General features: G+C 40.4%; 1 protein-coding gene across 1 annotated transcript in view; it reads left to right on the top strand.

Moving 5' to 3' along the window:
* The first annotated feature begins 12690 nt into the window (after window positions 1–12690).
* The window catches only part of RORB (RAR related orphan receptor B), a 196106-nt gene continuing 183997 nt past the window's right edge, over window positions 12691–24799 (top strand). Inside the window, exon 1 of the mRNA XM_025423306.3 lies at window positions 12691–13405. Coding sequence (XP_025279091.1) covers window positions 13399–13405 — 7 coding nt within the window. The 5' untranslated portion in view covers window positions 12691–13398. The remainder of the gene's footprint in view (window positions 13406–24799) is intronic.

The following is a 24799-nucleotide window of genomic DNA, read 5'->3' as shown; positions in this document are numbered from 1 at the left end:
GTGTGATCCCCAGGATCCTGGGATTGAGTCCCGCAGGCTCCTGCAGGGAGCCTGCTTCTCTGCCTGTGTCTCTGCCTCTCTCACTGTGTTTCTCATGAATAAATAAAATCTTAAAAAACAAACAAACAAATAAATAAGCCTTCAGGCACTACTCAGGAAACCAATCAACTCTCCACAGTAATCAACTACCCTTAGTAGAAACCAGTAAGTGGATCCAAACAAAGAAAGCTTCCACTGCTCTCTCACCCTCTTCCCTTTTTTCTTTATCCCTTCTTCCTTTGCTCCTTTCCATTTTATGCCCTAGCCCAGTGTTTCCTCATTCATCACAGAATGACTGATCTAAAACATGTCCCACTAAATATACAATACACATTAGTTATCACTCTATGAAAGACATCATATTCCTTTCCCATTCCTCTCAAGGCTTTTGAAATCACTGAATTCTCATCCTTCTCTCTTATTTATTCCCACCCCCAAGCTCATGGTCATACTTTTCTCTGTCCCTCTTCTAAGTCCTGGCTGTGGAGTTGAACAGAATTTACATTCAAATAAAACATAACATTCTTTCTCCAGATTTTCATACCAGCTGACTGTGATTTTAAGTGTCCCACTAGAGAGGTCTGATATACTTGCTTAGAGTTTTTAAAAAGCATGCTGAGTTCATCCCTTTCCTGGCAGTGTCCTCCAGAGAGGATGGACTATTTGAAATTGGCTTGGATTGATAACGTATTTTGCCCTTACTTAAAGAGCTCATCTCCCAACAACCTCTCTTTTCATTCACTAAACAGATTTTGCAGCCTTCCTCATCTGAGAGAATTGGGCCTCCCTTGTCTGCTTTGATCCGGAAAATCGTGCTTTCATTAACACAAACATCTCCTGATCTCTGCCAATGCATTTCAGATTTTCAAATTATGTATGTGCATCATTTATCAAAATGCCGTCAGCCCTAGGTCTGCCAAGCATTCAAACTGGGCGATCCCATGGCATGTATGTGAATTCATTCTAAGGGATGTTGCATGGTGATTATAATCTTGGTCCCTGAAGTAGCTGAGGTTGGCTGTATATTCTTTATTTTAAGGAAAGAAATGTGGTAGTAAGTACCAAGGATGAAATCTCAGAACATCTTAAGCAAAATGCAGATTCCCATCTATTTCCCATTTTCCCAATAGAAATGATGAAAACATTATGTATTGAGAAATGATCTGACTTTGGTGAATGAGTTGAGACGAGAGTAGTGTTTTTAGTGATATCATGAACATGCAGCAATAGCCAATAACAATTTTGATATTTGAGAACCGGAAACATACAGGAAGTTCTTTAATCTTAATGGAAAATCCCTGGATCATTCAGTCTACATGCTTGTCTTTCAACATTTTTTTTCAAATTCAGATCTTCAGAATTGTCTTCACCTCTGTTTTCTTTGTCCATTTCAGTTTACACCGATACAGAGAAAGATAAATGCTAGGGTGAAAAGTAGCATTTCAACTGCCAGTTAGACCACTAGGCTCTGTGATAATAGACTGTGTCCAGAATTTCAACAAAAAATTCTGGTGAATAAACAAAAATTAAGAAACAACCATGATATTGAAATTGTCAGCATGGATTTAAAAATAGTAATGTAGTCACATGTTCAACAAAATAAATGAAATAGGTGAAAGGAATTAAGAACACGCTTATTATGATGAGCATTGAGTAATGTATAGAACTCTCGAATCATCATATTGTACACCTGATATTAATATAACACTCTGTGTTAACTATATGGAAATTAAACTTTTAAAAAAAAGATGACAAGATGGAGCATTTTACCAGATAACAGAAACCTATATTTAAAAAAAAAAAGAACCAAATTCTAGGACTAAAAAATAAAATAATTGAAATGAAGAACAAATAGGTTTAACAATAAACTGGAAGATACAGCTGAGGAAAGCATTAGTGAGCTAGAAGTTAGGTAAAAATGAATTATCCTGGTGGAAGCCTGGAGAGCAAAAAGGATGGAAACTATGTAGTAAGAGTGAAAAGAACAGATGGGATAAAGTCAAAACATACACACACATACAGACATATATGCCATACCTAGAACATACATGTAATGCCATCTCCCTCCAGAAGGAGAAGACAGAGGGAATGTGGAAAGGACAATATTTAACAGTAAATGTCAAGAACTTTCCAACTGATGAAAGAAACCAAGCCATAGATTCAAAGGGTGTTTCAAATTCCAGACTGGGCAATTGAAAAGGAAACCACATCTATGCACATCACAGTAAGACAACTGAAGACAAAGAGAAAAATCCCAAAAGGACCAAAAGGGAAGATACATTATTTTCAAAGGAACAGCCACAACATTTGAGAACTGACTCCTGAACAGAAAAGATGTCAGACAGAAGACAATGGAATGACATGAGGAGGGTGTGAAAAAAAGAAAAAAAGAAAAAAAAATATGGCAACCAGTGAAACCATCTTTCAAAAATGAAGCAACATAGGCATTACTAGATAACCAAAGACCAAGCATTTTCAGCAGCAGCCAACATGAAAAGGAATGCTAAAAGTAGTTCTTCAAGCAGAAGGAAAATGATCCCAAAGAGAAACACAAAAATGCAGGAAAAAAAAAATTATATGGCTAAATTTGGGCAAATCTGAATGAATGCTGATGATACAGAATAGTAATAACAATATTAATAATATTTTACAGCATTTAAAATATAGGTAGAACCTAAATACCTAATAATAACACTAATGTCACTCAGAGGGTTGGGGAAGCTTCACACATTCAGTGTTCTAATCTTAGCATTGACTGGAATGTAATAAGAGTACTAATTTATATTTGTTCTCATAATCGAAAAGACATATGTTGAATCTCTAGGAGAATACCAAAAAAAATAATAAAGGATGTGTAACCAGCATGCCAATAGAAGAAAAATAAATGGAGTAATCCAAAACTGATTAATTCAAAGATAGAAAAAAGTAAAAAAAACAACAACAACAAAAAAAAAACAGAGTCATAGAGCAATTGGGAAAAATCAAATTGAAAACAACTAATAATGTGGTAAATTATAAATTAGTTTATATCCTGTGCATTCGCATAGAAGTAGCTGGGAAGTAAGATGGGCAACAATGTCTAATTGACCTGAATTGAAAAATTTGCTGTTGCTAATTCATTAAACAGATTTTCCACAAGCAAGTAATAAAATTATAAATAGTTGATGATTTTTGTATGGTTATGATGTGCCAAGCATTATGTTAGTATATCTCATTTTATCCTTTTGAGTTTGTAAGTCCCATTTTACTTATTCTTTTAATTGCATTTTAGGTTAACTACCAGCTTACATTGAAAATAACAGATCTGGGGATGGCTGGGTGGCTCAGCAGTTGACCATCTGACTCTGGCTTAGGGTGTGATCCCAGGGTCCTGGGATTGAGTCCCACATCGGGCTCCCTGCAGGGAGCCTGCTTCTCCCTCTGCCTAAGTCTCTGCTTCTCTCTGTGTGTCTCTCATGAATAAATAAATAAAATCTTTAAAAAGAAAAGAAAGTAACAGATCTAGAACAGAAAAACAACTTTTGTTTTTTGTTGTTGTTTTGTTTCATTTTACTCCAGAACTGATACACTTAATCATCCTGATACATACCAGTTATCTTAAAAAGAAAACTGAATATCCCACTTTTTTTTTAAAACATGCCCATAATGAGACATGAAGACATCTAAGCAAATGTATGGATCAAATTGTCAAAAAATTTTTTTTTATTTACTAGAGACACAGAGAGAGAGAGAGAGAGAGTGACAGGGAGAGAGAGACAGGCAGAGGGAGAGGCAGGCTCCATGCAGGGAGCCTGACATGGGACTCGATCCCAGGTCTCCAGGATCAGGCCCCGAGCCAAAGGCAGCGCTAAACCGATAAGCTACGGGGCTGCCCTGGATCAAATTTTCAAAAGGAAAACAAAAATTATTACTTACATCGCTTAAATTTTAAAAATTAGTCCAAATGGTTGATTACTGAACAAACTCCTATGAAGCAGTCTAGGTATCAGGAATCATACCAGGCCTTGATGATATAATACAAAACAACAGAGATGTGGTCCTTGCCTCATGGGGCAAATAATAATATTAATTATAAATTAATTTAATTTCCTCCATTAGATAATAACAAGAAAAGGCAAAAAAATAATCATAAATTATGATCTGTGCTATAAAGACCACAAAGACATGCTCTGAAAAAGAATTGTAAATGAGTGCTCTTTTAGGTGGTATGACGAGGGACTATTTTTTGTGAAAACATAACCTTTAAGGCAGCAGAGCTTTATAATTAGGGCAACTATATCATGTATTGCTCAGACTGGAACACTTTTGAGAATGAAAGGGGGCACTTCTAGTAATTATTCTGGGTGTCAGTTCACACCAGAATGTTTCTGCCCTCCTTCTAAGCCATGGTAAGCAGTATGGGTTATTCCTAAATGTAATGGAAAGACACTAAGATGTTTTAGCAAGAGGTTATTTATTGTTTGACTTAATTTTTTTAAAAGTTCTCTCTAGCTGCCAGGTGGAAAATATATTGGTTAAGAAGCAAAAGTAAAGGTAGAGAGAAAAACTCTGAGAACATGGTATCCAGCTGGGGAGGTGAAGGACATTAGCTTGAATTGAGAGGCGGGAATATAGAGAAAAGTAGTCAATTTAGGATAAACTTTGCAGTGGATCAACAGCTAAGATGAAATTATATAAAATCTTCCATTTGCATTCTAATTCATATTTTAATAAACACAAGAAATGATCGTAAAGTTTTGTCAGGTGATTTAGAAAGGGGCTTTTCAGGAGCATTGACAGAGATACAAACACAAAGAAGAAACTGCTCACCTGTAGCAAAAACCGTCAGGAAAAAAAAAATCTCCATTAAGCAGTTCCCCTTTTTTCTCTACCAACCCCAGTTTTGAGGGTTTTTTTTTTTTTGTCTAATTCTTACAATTTTCAGGTTTGTATGCATTTTTATAGAAGCTTTATTATTTGTGTGGCAATATTCTCTCCAGTCTATTGTGTATTTTTACTTTATTTTGGGGCCTCTTGCCATTTAAATATTCATTTTTTAATTTTTACACAGGAAAATACATCTAAATTCTTGGATGCTCCTGAGTTTATAGGAGCTGGGCTTATTAATTTGGAAAAGTTTCCCCCTACCCAAAATTTTATACAAATATACACAGAAATGTAATTTTATTATTTTAGGTTTGTACTTATATATTTTATTTAAATCGCTAATCCTCTGAAATGTACTTTTGTATGCGATATGAAATAGAAATCTAGCATTACCCATAATATGAAAACGTATCATATTTTCTAATCTGAACCTAAATTCCATTTTGATTTTTATATAAAGTTCTCATAGTCTTAGCTCAATTCCTGTATGCTCTAATACTTATCTACTTTTGTGACAATATATCTTAATTTTATTGGAATGACTGTAGAGTAAGTTTTGGTAAGTGAAGTCCCCTGTACTAATCTCCTTTTTTTCTACTTTGGTCTTCTTGAAAAAAAAAAAAAACTTTTTTATCATGTATGCACATACACACTAGGAATATCCACTTCTTGTAAATAAATCAAACAATCAAACAGTACAAGATACATAGCATGAAACATTATAATCTTCACTATCCCTCTAGTTCCTTTAGTTATTCTCTATTAAAATGTTAGTGTACTTTCTGTTTTTTTTGGCTAAGCATTTTTATACATTTAAATTCATTCTGGACTAACCTTATTTTTAAAAGTAATCCCATTAGCTATTCACAGGCATTTTTTCTAAAGAACTCAAAATGTCTCAATATAGGTCCATAAAATACAGCATAACTCATCTCTTACTATTTAGTATCTGAGACACACTGGCAGCCCAATACTTAGTTCCTTTGATGTTTTTTTGAATCAGCCTATTTTGATAGAGCTTGTATGATTGCAACAAAAAGAGATCCACCCAATCTAGCTTATATATGGGGATTTGTTATATTTAAGTCTTTAAGGATCATGATAAAAAAATTGGAAGGGAGTTACCAAAATATGATAACAAGACAAGTACTAAAGTGAGACAAAAGTTTCACTAATGATCTAACTCTCAGATTGAACAAATCATTAAACAAGCAGTTTAGAACACCAGTTGCTGGATATGAAACTGAAAATGACAGACTCGTTATCCTTAAGATGCTCACTGCACTCATGATGAACACTGGGTGATGTATGGAAGTGTTGAATCATTATATTGTATGCCTGAAACTTATATTACACTCTATGTTAACAACTAAAATTTCAGGATGCCTGGGTGGCTCAGTGGTTGAGCATCTGCCTTTGGCTCAGGGTGTAATCCTGGAGTCCCAGGATTGAGTCCCACATCGGGCTTCCTGCAAGGAGCCTGCTTCTTCCTCTGTCTGTGTCTCTGCCTCTCTGTCTCTCATCTTTAAAAAAAAAAAAAACCCTGAAATTTAAATAACAACTTTAAAAAAAGAAGATACTCACTGTATAATGAGAAAAATAGGATACAGAAATAATATGACTTGCATGGGATTCTACGGGTAAATTTATTGCTAACTGAGCTCCAGACATCAATATTTTCCCTCTACATGTGCCTTCAAACCTTGGTAACTCTGCAAAGTTGCTCTGTATTTATCTATTCTGTTCCTTGATTTTAGCCTCAGAATAAAAGGTTCCCTTCCCTTACCAAAGCTAACCCATGACCTCTGATCTCATTTCTTCAGACTCTGTTTTTATATTTAAAATTACCCATTTTGTTCAGTCCCAAATTTATATAGAAGGAAAGAAATCTGGTGTGTGTGTGTGTGTGTGTGTGTGTGTGTGTAGAAAGAGAAAGAAAACTTCATCTACCATCTTTTAAAACTAAAGGTCCACCCCCTCTCCCATGCACCAAACAACTTGAAAGGATAATCCAAACACTTCCTTGCATCCATCCATGTCTTTTTTTTAAGATTTTATTTATTTATTCATAAGAGACACACAAAGAGAGAGGGGGGCAGAGACACAGGAAGAGGGAGAAGCAGGCTCCATGTGGGGAGCCTGACAAGAGACTTGATCCCGGGTCTCCAGGATCTTCAGCCCTGGGCTGAAGGTGGCGCTAAACCTCTGAGCCACCCAGGCTGCCCCATCCATGTCTTAATAGCTCTTCCCTCTTCAGGCCTGAAAGTTTCCTAAGAATCACCAATAACTTTCTCATCAACATACTTGATGGCTTTTGAGTTCTCTGCCTATCTGACATTGTTGATCATTCCCTTTTTCTTGAAACTCTTCCCTACTTTGACTTCTCTAATACAGTATCAACATAGTCCAGCATCACTCGTTCATCCTCTTACTCACTGGCTTATCCTTCATCCTACCCATTAAAAAGAGACATTTGGTTTCTTCTCATATTATTTTGCTTCTCCTTAATGTTTCTGAGTGTCTTAAAAATCTTTTATTTTCACCTCTTTACAATTTCCAAATCTCCAGTTGTACATACCCAACCATCTGTTGGACATTGTCACCAATACACACCAAAACTGAAAATTAATCTCAGCATTTTCCTCTACTTATTCAAGAACCTACTCTTCCTTCCTTAGTTCTACTAATGATATATTCATTCTACCAGCTTCCTACTCATGAAGATTTAGTTTGACTTCTCCCTCACCTTAACCAGCACACTGACCACCAGCACCACCATATCATCATGAATTAGACTTTGTAGCTTTTGCCTGTCAAAATATACCCAACCTTTCCTCTTTTTTTCTTTCATTTTTACTGATGTCATTTTAATTCAGGCCCACATTATCTACGACCTGAAATATTTATTACAAAGGTATTTCCTAGACTCTATGATGGACCTGAATCAGTCATTAGATAATTATTAAATAAACTTTTCACAGTATCCTTTTATCTTCAAAGTCAAAATTCACCATTTTTTTTATTTAATGGCAGTTAGCAAATAACTACTTTCAGTCATAGAGTGTGTGGACATGCCATACTCTGCAGAGGACAAGAGTTCAAATATCCATTATTCATCTGCAAGTGTATTTTGAGCATCTACTATTTGTCAAGTAAGATGCTAGATTCTGGGGATTCAGCACGGAAAAAAAAAAAAATCAGGAAGGTTCCTGTACTTATGGAACTTAGATTTTTAGCGGCTACATCTGGGTTTGATTCACGGTCCCAACATTTTTGGATTTGTGATCTTAAGCAAGCTACTTGAGCCTGTGTTTCTTTATCTTAAAAGAAGGCAGGGGTTAGGAGAGTGAGAAATAATACACACCATGTAGGCTTTTTAAGGAAATAGAAATCAGATAGGCTGATAGATAGTGTAGTTCATCCAATAAATGTTAGCTTTTCTTCCCCCCCCTTAATCTGTTTATTTTGTCATTTTCTCAAAGCTTACCTTACCTCTTATTCCACATCTTGGGATTCATTTTATTTTGGCCCACACACAGTCTTCCGAATTTCTTACATAAAGCACCAGCTATACATTTTTAGCAAATTTTCTCTTTTTTTCATTCTGAAAATTTGTTGAATTTGCATCCATCACTTAAAAATGAAGCAGAACTTAAAAGTACTAAAAGTTTATGAAGACTCTCCAACTGAGGATAAAACTGAGAATAGTAATAAATATGAAAATTACTAGATTTTGCTTTCTTTTATAATTATGTAACCAAACCTAAACACCATTTTTCTTTCTTCCCCAAATTAGGAGAGTTTAAAATGGAAAACAAAACCCAAAAAAACTCTTCTCTTTCCCTGTTTCCTTCCCCTTGGCTCCACCTCCCATTCATTAGAAACTAAGAGGGGACGTTCAGCAGTTTAGCACCTGCCTTCAGCCCAGGACTTGATCCTGGAGACCAGGATCCAGTCCCACATCGGGCTCCCTGCATGGAGCCTGGCTTCTCCCTCTGCCTGTGTCTCTGCCTTTCTCTCTCTCTCTCTCTGTGTGTGTGTGTGTGTGTGTGTGTGTGTGTGTCTCATGAATAAATAAATCTTAAAGAAAGAAAGAAACTAAGAAGAGATCTTATTCAGGTCTTTGATGTATTTCTGGTTCATATCCAGTGGACAAAACGGTGGAAAGCATCCATTCAACCAATAATTGTCAAGTGCCTATAAAGTACCAAGAGCTGTTCCAAACTCTAAGGAAATCCTGGCCCCTGCTCTCAGGGAGCTTCCACTCTGACTTAGGAAGCAAAGCTCTGTTGCAGCTGCTGGGGCTGTCGTAATTGCCTCTGTGTGAATACACTTACACTTGCAGGAGATATTGGAGCTAATCTAAACAATTTTCAGACCACTAGAGAAATCTGTATGTTAGAGCATTTTACCAAAGCTTTTCATTCAATCTTTCTTGGATGCCTCCAACAACAGTGAGCTCAGTACTTCACCATTTCCATATTTAATAGGTTTAAATATTTGAGGTTCTTATTTTTTCCTCATTTTCCCAATATTTAAGGTAGCCTTATATATCTTTCTTAACTTTCACAGCCACATAGCACCCCTATACACCCAATCCTTTAGTCACTCCAAATGTAATACTATTATCAATATTGCCAATGTTCCTCCAAGATTCATAGTTCTTTAATACAGTCTCTACAGACTGCCCAGCTCAGCATATGGTGAACCATTACTTCCTATTTTGGTTCAAACACTTTTGAGTTGAAATAATCCCAAGTGCCATGTTCAACCTACCTAGTTGGCTCATAATAAACCCTTGCCTCTGGCAGGATACTTCTTGTCATTATTACACTGTGGCCTTGTAGCTAAACTCGAGGAGTGGGGATATGTCCAGAAAGCAGGTTAGCAGGAACATAAGTGAAATTATATCAGTTCTTGAGATTAAGTACAGTGCTATGTAATCTACTGACTTTTATTTAAAATTACCAAAATTTAGATATCACCTTAGAACATCAGACCCAGAGACAAAAGCAGAGCTTCAAGATTATAGGAAATCAAATACTTTCATAATCATTTAAGTAAATGCCAATTTACTTAATTAATTCACACTGCACTTCATGTGAGCAAGGACATTATATCAATATATTCTTATTGTGCTAATCAAAATATGGATAGTTGCTGGCAGACAGGTTATAAAAAAATCCGATTATACATAAGTATTTTATGACTTTTTGGAAAATGCTGATTTCTTTAAGTCCTGAAGATTTATTTTACAACAAGTGGGTTCCATTCAGTTGACATAATTTGCAACTTATTAGGAAAGCTCAAGAACTCAGTTTTTTTTAATTTTTAGGAAGATCCAAAATGTCCCAGATCACCACAATATAACCAATGATCAACATTTATTCCACTCTAAAAAAGAAATACTTTTGTACCACGATATATGATATAATACAGTTTTGAAAAATGATATAATTTAAGTCTTTACTTCTAATTAATAATTTTTTTCAGGGATCCCTGGGTGGCGCAGCGGTTTGGCGCCTGCCTTTGGCCCAGGGCACGATCCTGGAGACCCGGGATCGAATCCCACGTCGGGCTCCCAGTGCATGGAGCCTGCTTCTCCCTCTGCCTGTGTCTCTGCCTCTCTCTCTCTCTCTCTCTCTCTCTCTGTGTGACTATCATAAATAAATAAAAATTTAAAAAAAAATAATAATTTTTTTCAGAAGTTTTCAGAAGAGATTAAAAACTATTTGATACAGCTCTAAGCAAAATCATGCATTGTCGAACCTACAAAGCAAAGGACATAGAAAACTGCTAAGGAAGGGAGAAAGGCACTTGTCATATATATGTTGACTATCTTTTTTAAGAATTACAGATATTGCAGCCAGCAGTAAAAGAAATTTAAGAATTCAGTAAATGTTCAGGAACTTAAGACTAGAAGAAAAGAGTTAAAATTCTTGAATTTCAAAATTTCTCCTTAATCAGAAATAGAAATCTAAAATAATCACAACAGTAATAATTATAGTGTTTACAAAGGCTTTGGAACTTTCAACACTCCTGTGTCTCCGCTTGAAGCACATAAAATTAAAATGTTGTAGTCACAATTTGTTTCTTGACTATTTTATATTCAGTAATTTTTAATGAAGCAACTAAATTAGGCATAACTTAGTGCAGCTTTAATGTGGTTATAATGAATATATTTTACTTGATTAAAAATGATAAAACCAGGGAGCCTTAAATATTATCTTAAAAGATTAACTACTGTGTCAATTACAAATCTAGGGGAAAGGTATTTATAAGAGAATAACTATTCTGAACAGTGACTTCCTTCTGTTCATTTCATTTAATTAAAGACTCAATCAACTTTCACTCTTAATACTAAAATTTTCCTAAATTACACATTGGCTTGCAAATGGAAGGGCATATAGCAGGGCTAAGTCAATTTAGCACTAGGGAGGATTCAGCAAGTAATCCATTTTCTTATTTAAACAGGGAGGGACAAACTACTTGGCCGTGTAGAGTGCAGTAATTAACTAAATAATCGCCAATTTTGCATTGCATTTTTTTTTGTCACATGACATAATATGAATAGAGCAAAAAATCAAATTATTTGGGCAGGTGAATGATGATGAGGCCTGCTCTGCCAACAGGTACGCTAATGAGTAGAAGCCTCAATGGCTTAAGACTGAGTAAGAGAAGCAAATTTCTCCCCTCTCTGCTTTGTAGGGGACCAATTAACCTACTATGGTGGGGATGGGGGCGGGGAGTAGATGTGATCACTATGTGTTTACTGTGCCCACTGAGAGAGGAAAACTTGCAAATGAACAGGTTTGACATATGCACTGGATTTTTATCAAAATACAAATAAATGGTCATAGATGACAGTTTTCACCTAAGGAATACAAAATACTCACGTTTAATTGTCAGTCTCCAATAAATAGAGAAGTGTCTTCTCAAAGCCAGGGGCTTAAGAGTCCTCCCTCCTAGAGCCCTACACGTTTGTCAAATAAACAGCACTTACACAGTCATCCCTCTGGCCTCAGCCATCTCCCTGGCACCACTGAGGTAGCCACAGTTGGGGCTCTTACCCTTGAATAGAGGTAGCGCAATGCCAGGAGATTTTGCAAATGCTAATAAAAATTTCCTTGACGAAAGAAAGTATTACAACATTTTTAAAAAATAATTAAAAAAAAAAAAATAAAAACCACCCTGAAGAAATCTTAAGTGTGTCGTGCTTCCTGTTTTTAGGATTCGGGGCGGGAAGCATCTGAAAGATGGTTTTCAAGGAAGCGGATGGCCCTTGCACGGGACTGCAGTTTGGTCACGCTCAACGTGATGGAAATTGATTGGCGTTTTGCTGCCACGAAAAGCCCCGCCAGAAATTCGGAGTTTACCGAAAGAGGACTCTGCAGAGCGCTGCCAGGCACTCAGAACTCACTCTCGGGGCAGGCGGCGGCTGCGAGAGACGGACGCAACGGGGGACCCGGGCAGCCGCACGGCCGTCGCCTCCGAAAGGACTGGGCAGCGCCTTCCCCCGCCTCCGGGGTCGGACGTGAGTGTCCCCTGCGGGTCGGCGCCCCTCGCGGGCCGGGCCCGCTCCTTTGCCCAGCTCGGACGGTCTCCCCGGCCAGTGTCAGCTCGGGCCGGCCGCGGGCCGCCGCGTCCCGCACCCCCGCCCGCCTCCGGGAAGCGCGGCCCCTCCCCCGCGGCCCCGGCCCCGGCCCCTCCGAGCGCTGCCGGGCGCTGATAGGCGGCGGCGCTGACAGCGGGCGGGGCCTGGGAGTCCCGGCCAAACCCGCCCTCGCGTATAAGCCCCTTCTCGGCTCTCTCTCTCTCCATCTCTCTCCTCTCTTTCTCTCTCGCTCCCTTCCTCCCTGTAACTGAACAGTGAAAATTCACTGGATCCGCTAACAGGCACAGATGTCATGTGAAAACGCACATGCTCTGCCATCCACACCGCCTTTCTTCCTTTTCTGTTTCCTTTCCCCCCCCCCACCCCTTGCTCCTTCTCCTTCTTCTTTGTAACTAACAAAACCACCACCAACTCCTCCTCCTGCTGCTGCTTCTGCCCTTCCTCCTCCTCCTCAGTCCAAGTGATCACAAAAGAAATCTTCTAAGCCGGAGGCGGTGGCATTTTTAAAAAGCAAGCACATTAGAGAGAAAGAAAAAAGAAAAACAAAAGCAAAACAAAACCCGGGCACCAGCCAGACAGCACCTTTTTTTTTTTTTTTTTTTTTTTTTTTTTCCCACCCTTCCTGAAAACAAACAACCAAACAACCATCAAAACAGTCATCACCACCATCATCAAAACTGTTAACATAGCGGCGGCGGCGGCGGCGGCGGCAAACGTCACCCTCCGGCCAAGGCGTCCGCCTAAAGGGATGGTTTTCTCGGCGGAGCAGCTCTTTGCCGACCACCTTCTTCACTCGTGCTGAGCAGGATTTTTGGGCTCTCCGGGGTTCGGGCTGGGAGCAGCTTCATGACTACGCGGAGCGGGAGAGCGGCCACACCATGCGAGGTAAGCGAGCCCGCGGACAGCGAGAGGGTCCCCGGTCCGGCCACCGCCGGCCCCTGCGGAGGGGGGAGGGGAGCGCACCCCGCACACGGGAAGGGGCTCTCGGGGCGCGGGGCTGGGGTCCGCGCTCGCAGGTGGGCTGCCGATGGCCTCGGGCGTGCAAAGTTGTGGGAAGGTGTGGATGCCTCTCGGGAGTTCTGGAGGGACGCAGGAGGGCGCTTTTTGGAGAGAGGAGCGGCGCTAGTTGCTTCCTCCCGGGCCAGGAGTTTCGCCGAACCGTTTGTGCTCGTCGCTCTCGGCTGCGGCCGCGGACGCCGGGGGGAGCGGGAGCCGGCGCGGGCTGCGGCCCCACGAGGCGGCTGGGAGCCCCCGGCGCGCGGCGGTGGCCTGCGGGGCTGGGGCGCGCGGGGCGCACGGGCAGGCGGCGGGGCGCGGGGGCGCGGGGGCGCGGGGGCGCGGGCGCACGGACTCACGGACTCGGGCTGGCCCGGCCCTGCCTCGCGGCAGCGGTGGGCAGGGGGGCGCGGGCGCGGGCGCGGGACCCGACGCGGACGCTGCATCGGCCCCCGCGCCCGTCCCTTGCGCCGGCGCTCCGCCCTGGCCAGGTCCGCGTGCTGGAGCCCGCGCGGTCCACGGACGAGCGCCGCCCCGAAAAAGTTGCGCAGAGAAAGTTCCAGAGGACTGAGAAGCCGGCGCCCCCCGCGGCCGAGGATGCTCTTTTTGTCAAGGGGCCGCTGGGTGAGCCCCGGAGCCGAGACCCCCAGCGGCGGCGGCGGCGGCGGCGGGTCCCTGGGGCGAGCTGGCAGCCGCGGGGCGGCGCGCCGGGGGCGGGCGAGAGAGGCTTCCCCTGGGTCCCCTCGGCGCTGCCCAGTGGACGGCCCGGCCGGCTGGACGGAGCCACTACGTCGGTCTCCTCCCCGGCAGTGCCGGGACCTTCGGGTCTCCAGCGCGCTGTGCTTGGACCCGCTCCCCCCCACTTTCTGCTTGGCCACAACTTTACTCTTTTCTTGAAGAGCGGGCCGAGAGCCAGCTTGCCGTGGGGACGTGTGCAAGTCTCCGGGCACCTGCCTCGCCCCGTTTTTTCTTCCTGGCCACTCTACGGCTCTTTGTGGGGCTCTCCGCTACCCGTCGCACGCCCTCCGGGGCCTGGCAACAAACAGAAAGTTGGAGAGGCCAGCCCCGGGCCTCCCTACGTCCCTGACCCGGCGACAGGTGGACTAGGCAGGTAGAGCTAGGGAAGGTCGGACTGCAAACGCTCCTCGTCTTCTAGCCGGCAGTGCACCTCTCCCACTCGCCCCCGCCCCCCGCCCCCCGCCCCCTCCCCCGCCAGCACCTACCTCTCTAGGAGGGCCCTGGGGGGCGGGGCGCAGCGGGCTTGCTCTCGTGCTCCGCACAAAGTGAACCCCGGAGCTTGGAGCTTGGACGCCGGGGCAGGGACTGGCTGGGCGCTGGGACGTGGCAGGAAAGGGAAGGAGGGGGAAGAACAGAGAGGTTGTCCAGGGAAGTGAGTGGGAGGGAGCTAGCCATCCAGGTGGGGTGATGGACCCCGCGAACTCGGAGTGGGAGCTCCGGGGCTTGCGAGCCGGTTCCGGTTGAGTGTCCCAGTTGGGGGTTTGGTCACATGCGGCATCGTCCAGATTCTCTCAGAAAATTGTACTCGGGCAACTGGCGAGTATAGAACCTGTAAGGGAAAGACGCCCCCACCCCAGTCTTTGTTTTGCTGTTTCTGCCCCGTCTCACCACCATCCCCCTCCTTTCGGCTTCCCCTGCTCGGGTCTGGGGCCGCCGGGTCGCCCTTCCCTTACTTCTCCCCTTCCAACATTCCTCCCACGGCAGGACCACGTTCTGATGGTCGGAAACCACGCGTCGTGTCGGCTCCCACCCGGCACTAGGACCTGCGGCGCAAAAGCCGCTCGCTCTCCCCCTTAAATTAAAGAAAGCGGCGGTGCGGGGCAGGAGTGGGTTGTAGCTTGATCGCGCTGCTCCTGAAGCAGCACTATGCCAGGCAGTCCGGATCGCCTCGGGCTCCAGCAGCCTGAAGGCTTGAAAGCCAGGCGCTCGCCTAGTGCTCACCTTCAGAAACCAGTCGACAGCCCACACTCACTCGCTTTCCAGAAGGCTGTCACCCTCGCCAAGCTGCCCAGAAGAGTTTACAAGTCCTAACTTAAAGCGGCTCTCCGGCGAGGGGGAAGGGGGTGGGGGGTGCTCGCCCTGGAAGAAAAGGAAGCTTACAAGGTGGCAGAGTCTTTTTCTCCACCTCCCAGGCTCTCCTTTCCTGACCCCTGTGCACTTCCTACAGGCTATGCCCTCCCGCAGCATCAGGGGCTGTTCCTTAAGGATAAGTTGACAAAAGGTCTGGGCTACTCAGACGTCTTGTGGGAGTCAGGGGTTGAACTTGAGTGTGAACTTGAGAAGTGAGAGCGGAAACGAATCAGCTTTCTCTTGTGCCTGGGCTACTAATCAGCCTTACATCAGGGGGAGGGGACGGTTTTGAACTCTGCTTTACAGTGTATCCACTCCATTTCCCCCATACTCCCCCCAACACACACACACACACACACACACACACACACTCCCCATCCCAAGGTGATCCAGTGACTGGGATTTTGGCCTCGGCTTCACGGCTTACATTTGGCAGCTCTCCCAAGTCAGGCCTCTTTGTGTGACCTAAACTTGGTTCAGGATTCAGTGGTCGCTTCGGGACCAATCCAGCAAACCCACCCTCCATCTCCTTCTGCCCCTGGTAGGTCTATGGCAGTTAAGAGACTTTATCCTGAGGGAAGCTCTAGGGTAAGAAAGGGGTTAAGAAGCTCTGATCTTTGAGGTCATTGTCCTGCCCACTGCTGAACTGATTTCGGCTTACTCAGGGCTGGCCTGGGGCGAAGGAGGTTGTATTTGGTGGCACACAAAGCATTTCACTCTTTGTCTGCTAGAGGGTACCACTTGAGTTCTAGTGATGCTACTTCACAGATTACATTATTGAAAAAGAATAACTTCTGAAGATGGAAGGAAAGACTTTTAATTGGGTCGATCCATAGGTGAGAAATGAGTGAGCCCAAGTACGGGTTTCAAGACTCCTTCCTAAGAGGCCTGTCTGTCAGCTGTTTATTACACAGGCGCACAGAAATGGTCGGATTTTTCAGCCCTGCCTCCACAGAAAACCCTGCTTCCCAAAACAGGGGCACAGATGTCGTCGCAATCAATAGGTGATTGTGGCTCCTACGGATTAGAAATCTGGTTTTATGCTTGCTGTAAACAAGGATAGGGCTTGGCTTTTGTAAAGCCCAGTTTTCATCTATTATTTTCAGGTAGTTAATTTTTATTAACTGCTAACTTTAGAAAAGCAGCAGCTTGCTCTCAAGGGTATGGTAGCCCTTTGGAAGTCTGGAGCTCTGAATGTCCTGCCGGCCAGGCCTTTAGATTTCCTAAACGAATTCTCTATCTTAATTTTTTTCACAAATTCCAGTTAAATATTGCTAACCAGAATTCCTATCTTAATTTCTCCCACAAATTCCAATTAAATATTTCTATCCAAGATCCCACCATCCACAAATAATAAAAAAAATTGCTGGAAGGACATCTCTGTCAATAGTCCATTAATAATTGTTCATTAAGTAATCCAGTAAGCTGTCTTACTGAAAAGTGAATGTTTAAACAGCTTAAAGAAAAATTCTAAATCTCTATGTCAAGTATTTTTGGAAAAAAATATTAAGCCAGAAAAATAAAATATTTTCTTAGGTGGTTACATCCTGGGACTCTCTCCTCCCCCCATCCCCATCATCCTGAGTGAATTTACAGCTACTATGGCACAGACGTGTTTGACATTCTCAGCTTTTGGGATATGTATTAGTAGCACCAAGGCTTTTTACTTTTCTAGATCTTCAGATAATCAGGAACTGGGAAACCAGAATGGAAACATAAAGGGAGAAATTCTGAACAGCAGGCCTTATAAACATGAGGACTACAAGATTAAAACTCCTTTGTTAGAATTCATTTAAAACTTAGAAGTCCTGGATTTTACATCAACAGCAGTATAGCTTTTGCTATACTGTTTAGAAAACCCTTGGAAGATGGTTTCTAGAATCATTATTAAAGTGGTTTATGTGAAGCTTTGCTTAAATGTAAATAACGAGTATTTTATACTCTTAGTCAAATACAAATGTTAACATTTACTTATTTTGGTAACAATTTGTTAAATACTAAACTATTAGCAGCCTTAAAAGCAGTTATCTGGTGTGAATGTAATGCAAATACACTGTATTTCAAATTTAAATGTTACAGAATCATGAAACCTAATTTTACAGCACCAAGGACTTTTACAATACCAAGAAAATATTAACTTTTAGGGTTGGTCTTCATGAAAATGATGCTGGAACTGTGTCATAATACCTACTTTTTCCCTGAAGTTAGCATATATAGATAGAATTGGCACCAGGATTTTAACATGATTCAAGTTTTTCTAGATAAAAAAAGGCAAGTGAAACTTTCTTTTCAGCTATTATATCACATTTTATAAACGTGTATCCACCTTTTAGAAAAGTAATGTGACCATTGTAGTTTTTATACTTTTTACTAACAACAGTCCTAAAAAAATAGAAATGTGAATCACAGCACATTAACTAGATTTTTTCCACTGCAATGAATAATATACCTTTAACTTGAAGGACTTAGTATAGGATTCAATTAATATAGAGTTTAAAATTATTCTAGTAAATTATCAAGTTAAAAAATTCTACATAGGTAGGTCTGCTGGTGTTTTGTAAATTTGTAAATAAAGTGAGGTTCTAAATTGTGAACAATAACATTATTGTTACTGTACTTTGGTGAAATTTAAGCCTTACAGATAATTATATGAGGAAATAGGAGAATTAATTCCAAAGTTAAAACCACCAAATTCTGTCCAGATTGTAGCATATCAAAGATGATGAGCATGTGTATTATTCGTGCAGAAGTTGTTAGTGATTGAGGTGACTTAGTACATACATATTTTTTTCTTGTTCTATTACTGAGAAAAGAATTTTTTAAAACTGTCATTTTTGTATCTATTCTATAAAGGCAACACAACATAGAAGTTTTAAATTATACTGCCACAAATTTAATGTAATGAAACATTTTATTGTGATGTTAAAATATACAAAAAAGTAAATATAAGGAGTGGACATTGTGCTTGATAATTAATATTTTGTCTCAATGTAGTTTTACTGTTCGATCCATTCTTATCTAAAGGATAGAAATTAAGTAGACAAATGAAATAAATCTTTTGTAATATAATGAATAATGACCTTTGATAAAATGAGCACTGTACACATAAAGTATTATTCCTGTAATTTTGTAATCATCTTCCAATTACAGCTTCTTGCAAATATTTATCTTACTTTGAATAGAATCTCTGACTTAACAGAATCCCTAGCAGATAATAGCAGTCTTTGGAGGCGTCTGTTGATACACACTGATACACAATATGTATATGTATGTGCCTATAACCACCCACTCAGACAAGAAGAATGAATATTTGAGAGAGAAAATCATTCTTATCTTTGCTTTCACAATCCAGACTTCCAAATTCAAACATATTTAGAGAAACAGACACAACTTTCCAGAGCATTCAAAAGGAAGAAATGAATACATGTGGTACTTGAGTCGCATAAAAAGAAACTGTTAATAGCATCTATTTATAAATAATCTACACAAAACTCCATTATACTACCTAATGATAATTAGAGAGGAAAGGAATCAAAGAATTCAGGACTGCCAAATAAATAAAATATTCCCTCTCAAATTAAGCTACAAATTCATAGATAACAAGGCTTATGCCATGAATTGAAGGATGCCTCCTTTGTAGCACAAGACAAAGGGAGCATAGAGGAATAAATATTGATTGAACTAATCATCTGATGAATAGAAATGAGATTTACCAGTGCACCAATATAATAGGCTATGTTAACTAGTTCTTTCATAGCACATATGCTGCCCTTTCAACCCCTGACCCCATCCATTCAGTTCTTAATGAGGGAAACCACAGGTGTTATAACGGCATTTATAGTGAATCAAGCTAAATATAATAACCATGTGGTTAACTAATGGCATTGAAGGGGTGGGTTCTTATGAAAAGAAATAGTGTGATCAGAGTGTCACAAAATTATTATGCATTGCAAGCCACTTAGAATTTTGGCTCGCTCTGTTCACTTTCAAAATACATCTCTTTGGCCATCAGTATTTCAAGTCCTAGATTGTTTTCCCCTTAATAAGTACAGTTCTAGTCATGCTTATCTGAGGAGTTAAAAATGTTATTCACTACATTTCACCTACATTGCTTTATATGTTGCGTCGTAAAGCGTTGAAAATATTTAAAAATAACATGTAGAAATATACCTTTTTATACTTAATCTAACATGCATTTTTCTTGGTTAGTGCTTATTTCTTAAATATTGGAAATAGAATATAACTTTGTAGTAATGATTATAATTATATGATAAATTTTATTTTAAAATTAAATTGGGATGTTCTTGGCTTAGGCAGGTTTTTTTTTTTTTTTTTTTTTTTTTTTTTTTTTTTTTTAATTTATGATAGTCACAGAGAGAGAGAGAGAGAGAGGCGAGAGAGGCAGAGACACAGGCAGAGGGAGAAGCAGGCTCCATGCACCGGGAGCCCGATGTGGGATTCGATCCCAGGTCTCCAGGATCGCGCCCTGGGCCAAAGGCAGGCGCCAAACCGCTGCGCCACCCAGGGATCCCTTTAGGCAGGTTCTTAAGGCCAAAATGAAAATGTCACCTTTTCCAAAACATGAGGCTAAAAACTTATCCAGAAACATGCTCTTATAAAAGAGCAAAAGTAATTTCTTTGACTTAAGCATGTTCACCTCTGCATGAATGTTTTATTAACTGGCTGGGTATGCTGAGTTTGTAAATTACTTTGCTACAAACTGTATTTGTTGATGTCATTTTTGTGTGTGATTAGTTACCATACCATGTGGTCCTGGGTTATATTTCTCTAATTCAGAGGAATTATAGACATCAGCAAAGAAGGGAAAATTAATCTGATTGTTTACTGAATTATATTTTTTGTTACTAGTCATCACTTTGTACTCATGTGAGCCCACTATCCTGGTACCGTGGTGTATATGAAAGATTTGGGTTGCTTAAAGAAAACTATTACATGGATTTTATCACATAGGAAAGCATTTTTTTGGGAATCCCTGGGTGGCTCAGCGGTCTAGCGCCTGACTTCGGCCGAGGGTGTGATCCTGGAGTCCCGGGATCCAGTCCCACATTAGGCTCCCTGCATGCATCCTGCTTCTCCCTCTGCCTGTGTCTCCGCCTCTCTCTCTCTTTGTCTCTCATGAATAAATAAATAAAATCTTTAAGAAATAAAAGGAAAGCATTTTTTCTGGTGAATATTACAAGAAGTCAGTTTAAATAATATTTTTAAAAATTTTTCTTATGACTATTCAGTAAAGCACCCTTCTTTAAAGACTGTTACATCCATCACCTGAATTTCATTAGAATTATATTGTGATCATGTGACAACAGCAGATATACAATATTTTAATATTTAATCAGAAGTGCAAAAGGTATTCTCTTAATTTGGGCACAAAATCATCCTTAAAAAGAAAACAGCAAAAGCTTTTTTAAAAGGCCTTGGCATTTATAGTCCTCACTTGGCATGGAATAAATAAGTATTACTGGCCACAAAAAAAATATAAAATATTTTATTTTAATCTTCTGTTTTTTAAATATCACTTTCAAATACAAATTTCTTTCCTTATTTGGAACCAGCTAAGTTTCATCCTCCCCCATTCTAAAAACCTTGTCAAAATCATGGATCAGCTCATTTCTCGGACTGCAAAATAAGGTGCACTTTCTAGTGTAAGACTAAGATTATCTTTCCAAGTGTTTCAGTTTTCAGTTTTAATTTTAAAAAGGAGAGGCTCTAAGTTTTCATCTTTTGCAGATACACACACACACACACACACACACACAAATAGAAGTGTATGTGATTTATTCAGGATTTATTGAGCATCTACTCAAAGCAGTGCACAGAGCTGAACTTCAAGAATGCCCAAGTTGGTGGGCACTGGGTGGCTCAGTCGTTTTGAGTGGCTGCCTTCGGCTCAGGTCCTGATCCCAGGGTCCTGGGATCTTGGGATGGAGCCCTGCCTCTGGTTCCCTGCTCAGCAGGGAGCCTGCTTCTCCCTCTATCTCCACCCTCCATGTATGCGTGCTCTCTCTCTCTCTCTCTCTCTCTCTCTCACACACACACACACACACACACATGCTCTTTCTCACTTACATGCTCTCTCTCAAATAAATAAAATATTTAAAAATTAATAAAAAGAATGTCCAATTTGGTAAACAAATGGCGAGTAAAAGCTATGGTCAAAGCAAGAGCAGAACGGAATGCAGTGGGGACATAATCAGAACAGCTATCCCAGGGGAAGGGATATTTGCAATAGGTCCCTAAAGATGAGCAGAAGTCCAAATTTGGTTAATTTGCTCATCATAAATGAAATTTATTAGTTCATTGTTTGTTGTATTTCCCAGCTGTCTTTTTAGTTGGTACTATGTGAAAGTTAGTTTATCACACTAGAACTCTTCCAAAAAGAGCATATCCTGATGTAGAACAAATAGTAGTATTGTTCTTATTTAAAACTTTTACTAGGTAAATGATTTGCGAGTGACAATTCAAAGAAACCTCTAAGGCAATTTTGAATTACAAAAAGAAAATGTACTGAAGGAGACAAATATTTTTTAAGAGTATGGCTTGTAAAAAAAAATAATAATAGGGATCCCTGGGTGGCGCAGCGGTTTGGCGCCTGCCTTTGGCCCAGGGCGCGATCCCGGAGACCTGGGATCGAATCCCACGTCGGGCTCCCGGTGCATGGAGCCTGCTTCTCCCTCTGCCTGTGTCTCTGCCTCTCTCTCTCTCTCTGTGACTATCATAAATACATTTTTAAAAAAATTTTTAAAAAATAATAATAGTACCACCGGGGAAACAAAGGGGAGAGGGAACACTTTACAGTGTCCTGAGACATTGTTTTTATAAGAGAAATTCTTATTTTTATAAAATAAGGAGATGGGCTGATACCTACAGAGTGTCACTTTTTTAACCTTTAAGATAATACCAGAAAGTAGCCATATCTGCTCTGCAAAATACCTTAGATTACCAGATATCAGAGAGAAGAAACTCTGCTGAAGTAATAGACTATGCAGGCAGGATCTGAGGGCCGCAGCGATATTCCTCAAATTCTTCCGTTCTAAGAACTTGGATATAAGATTGAACTCCGAACATTAAACTATCAAATCAGCACATAATGGTTTTGCTGACTTTTGAGCTATTCTTCCTCTTAAGCTTATGTAAAAAAAGGAATATTCTTGGCCTCCTACATGGTAATAAAAATGTAACTGTATGAAGCAACTATTGGTCATGCCCATCCCAGCACTATCTCTAAGATAAATCCCTGATCAAACTGAAAACAAGTATCCAGGCAGGTCCTCAACAAGCTCTTCATTTTGAAGTGATAATTTGGCATTCTGGTCTTATTACATTAGCTCTTGTGAGCTTAGTTCACTTGAATTCTCATGCAAAGATCTAATCCACTCTGAAACACGGGTGAGATCAAGTTTCTGAGGCTACAAAGCTGAAAGCCAGACCGTGGGTTGGGGGGAACGCACAAAGTGAATTCACCATCTGAGACTTCCAGGCGGCCAAATTCGCTCATGGTCATAACCCTCTGCATTAGCACGAACCTCGCCTTCAAATTTTTACATGGTTAGCATAAGTTTTCTATCTTGAAAACTACGTATATTTATTTAGATCCTGGTTTTTATTTGGAATGTATTAGACTGGGAATGGTGCTCTTCTCTTGTAACATATCCTGATAATAGAATGGCTGTTGTTCTTGATCTGTTTATTTCTTGGACCTCGAAGAATTCAAGAAGTGGCTTAATGACCCCATTCCTTGGGGCTTTTCTAAAGTGGTGAGAGATTGGAAGAGAGAGCACACAAAGACCCCTCTAACTTTTAGAAGCTTGGATCGAAGAGTTATTTAATCAGGCAGCTGTTTTTCGGACACCTCTTCCCTCACCTCTTACTGTGCTCTCAGGGTGCTGGTATGTTACTCGACAATGGACACACAGATCCACTTCATGTTATGCGTGGGCCGATGTGCTTTTCTGGGTGGTGAATGTAGACTGAATTTTTGTGGAGAACAGTGGCTTTACTTGAAGTGACATATGTAAGATGAGTCTAGATTTTCACTCTGGCTGTTATGGAAATATGCCTAGTACTTAGTAAACATTAAACCACTATTTTGATCTTTCCATTAAAAACACTATTTAAAGACAATCTTGTTAAATGGGATCAGAATGTGTTGTTGCCTGTAATTAATTCTGAGACTGGGAAATTCAGACAGTAGTGCTATTTTTATTTGTCTAAATAGTGTAATGAAAATAATTGTAACTAGTTATTTATCGGGCCACGTTTAAAATATGTTTAATTTCACCTGCCCAAGGCATGAGCCATTAAAGTACTTCCTATGTGTTTCATAACACTGCATTAACATGAATTAGACCCTTCTTCTAAATTTCCCAAGTAAAAATTTCAGTTTATCGCTTGCTTGAGCTGGAATGAACATGCAAGTCATATTTTACCATCCAGCAGCTGTTGGCTCCAGATCTCAGAATCAAACAATAATACACAAGTTGAAATAACTTAGACATGTTGAGTTGCTAGTGAATAATTGGCTATCATTATTATTGTCAGGTCAAATAATAAATTCATTACACAGAACATTTCCTATTAACTCGTGCATAAGTTGTGCCTGGCACATAGCAAAGGAATTAAACACTTTTTCTTAAAAAAAAAATAAAATAAAAAGAAGAAACCTTGTTCCAAATTTCCACAGTTATTGAATATGAGCAAATGCCACACAGTCTGCTTAAATAGAGGAACATTTGTTCAGGAAAAACACATCGTATCATTGAGGTACAGTGCTTCTTGGTAATAATCTTTTTTTTAACCAAATAGTTTAGATAAATTCATCTTGAAATTTTTAGGTTCCTAACCTATTTGTCAGTTTGCTCTAAAATTAAGTTTAGAATAAACAGTCTAATATTCTTTTTTTTTTTAATGCTGACTACCTTTCAAAAGGCTTAATTCCACTTCCACCCTTGCACATATATTTTCTCATTCTTGTAATTAAAGAAAAAAAGTTAAGTACCAAAGGAACAAAGGAAAGGAGCATCTTTCCCAAGACAGTTCAGAAATATCAATGATAGGAATGCTAATAAGGTAGCATTAACACCTTTCCAGTTGTGTTTTTATTTTGTTCTGTTTACCAGTATTACTGAAGGTCACTTCTGGCTGCCACCCATGTCAGAGTTAGTTAGAATTTATTTT

The sequence above is a fragment of the Canis lupus genome, chromosome 1 (genome assembly GCF_003254725.2).
Source record: "Canis lupus dingo isolate Sandy chromosome 1, ASM325472v2, whole genome shotgun sequence".
In the NCBI taxonomy this organism is placed as follows: Eukaryota; Metazoa; Chordata; class Mammalia; order Carnivora; family Canidae; genus Canis; species Canis lupus.
The sequence above is the reverse complement of the archived record's forward strand: the minus strand, read 5'-3'. Positions and strand labels throughout refer to the sequence as shown.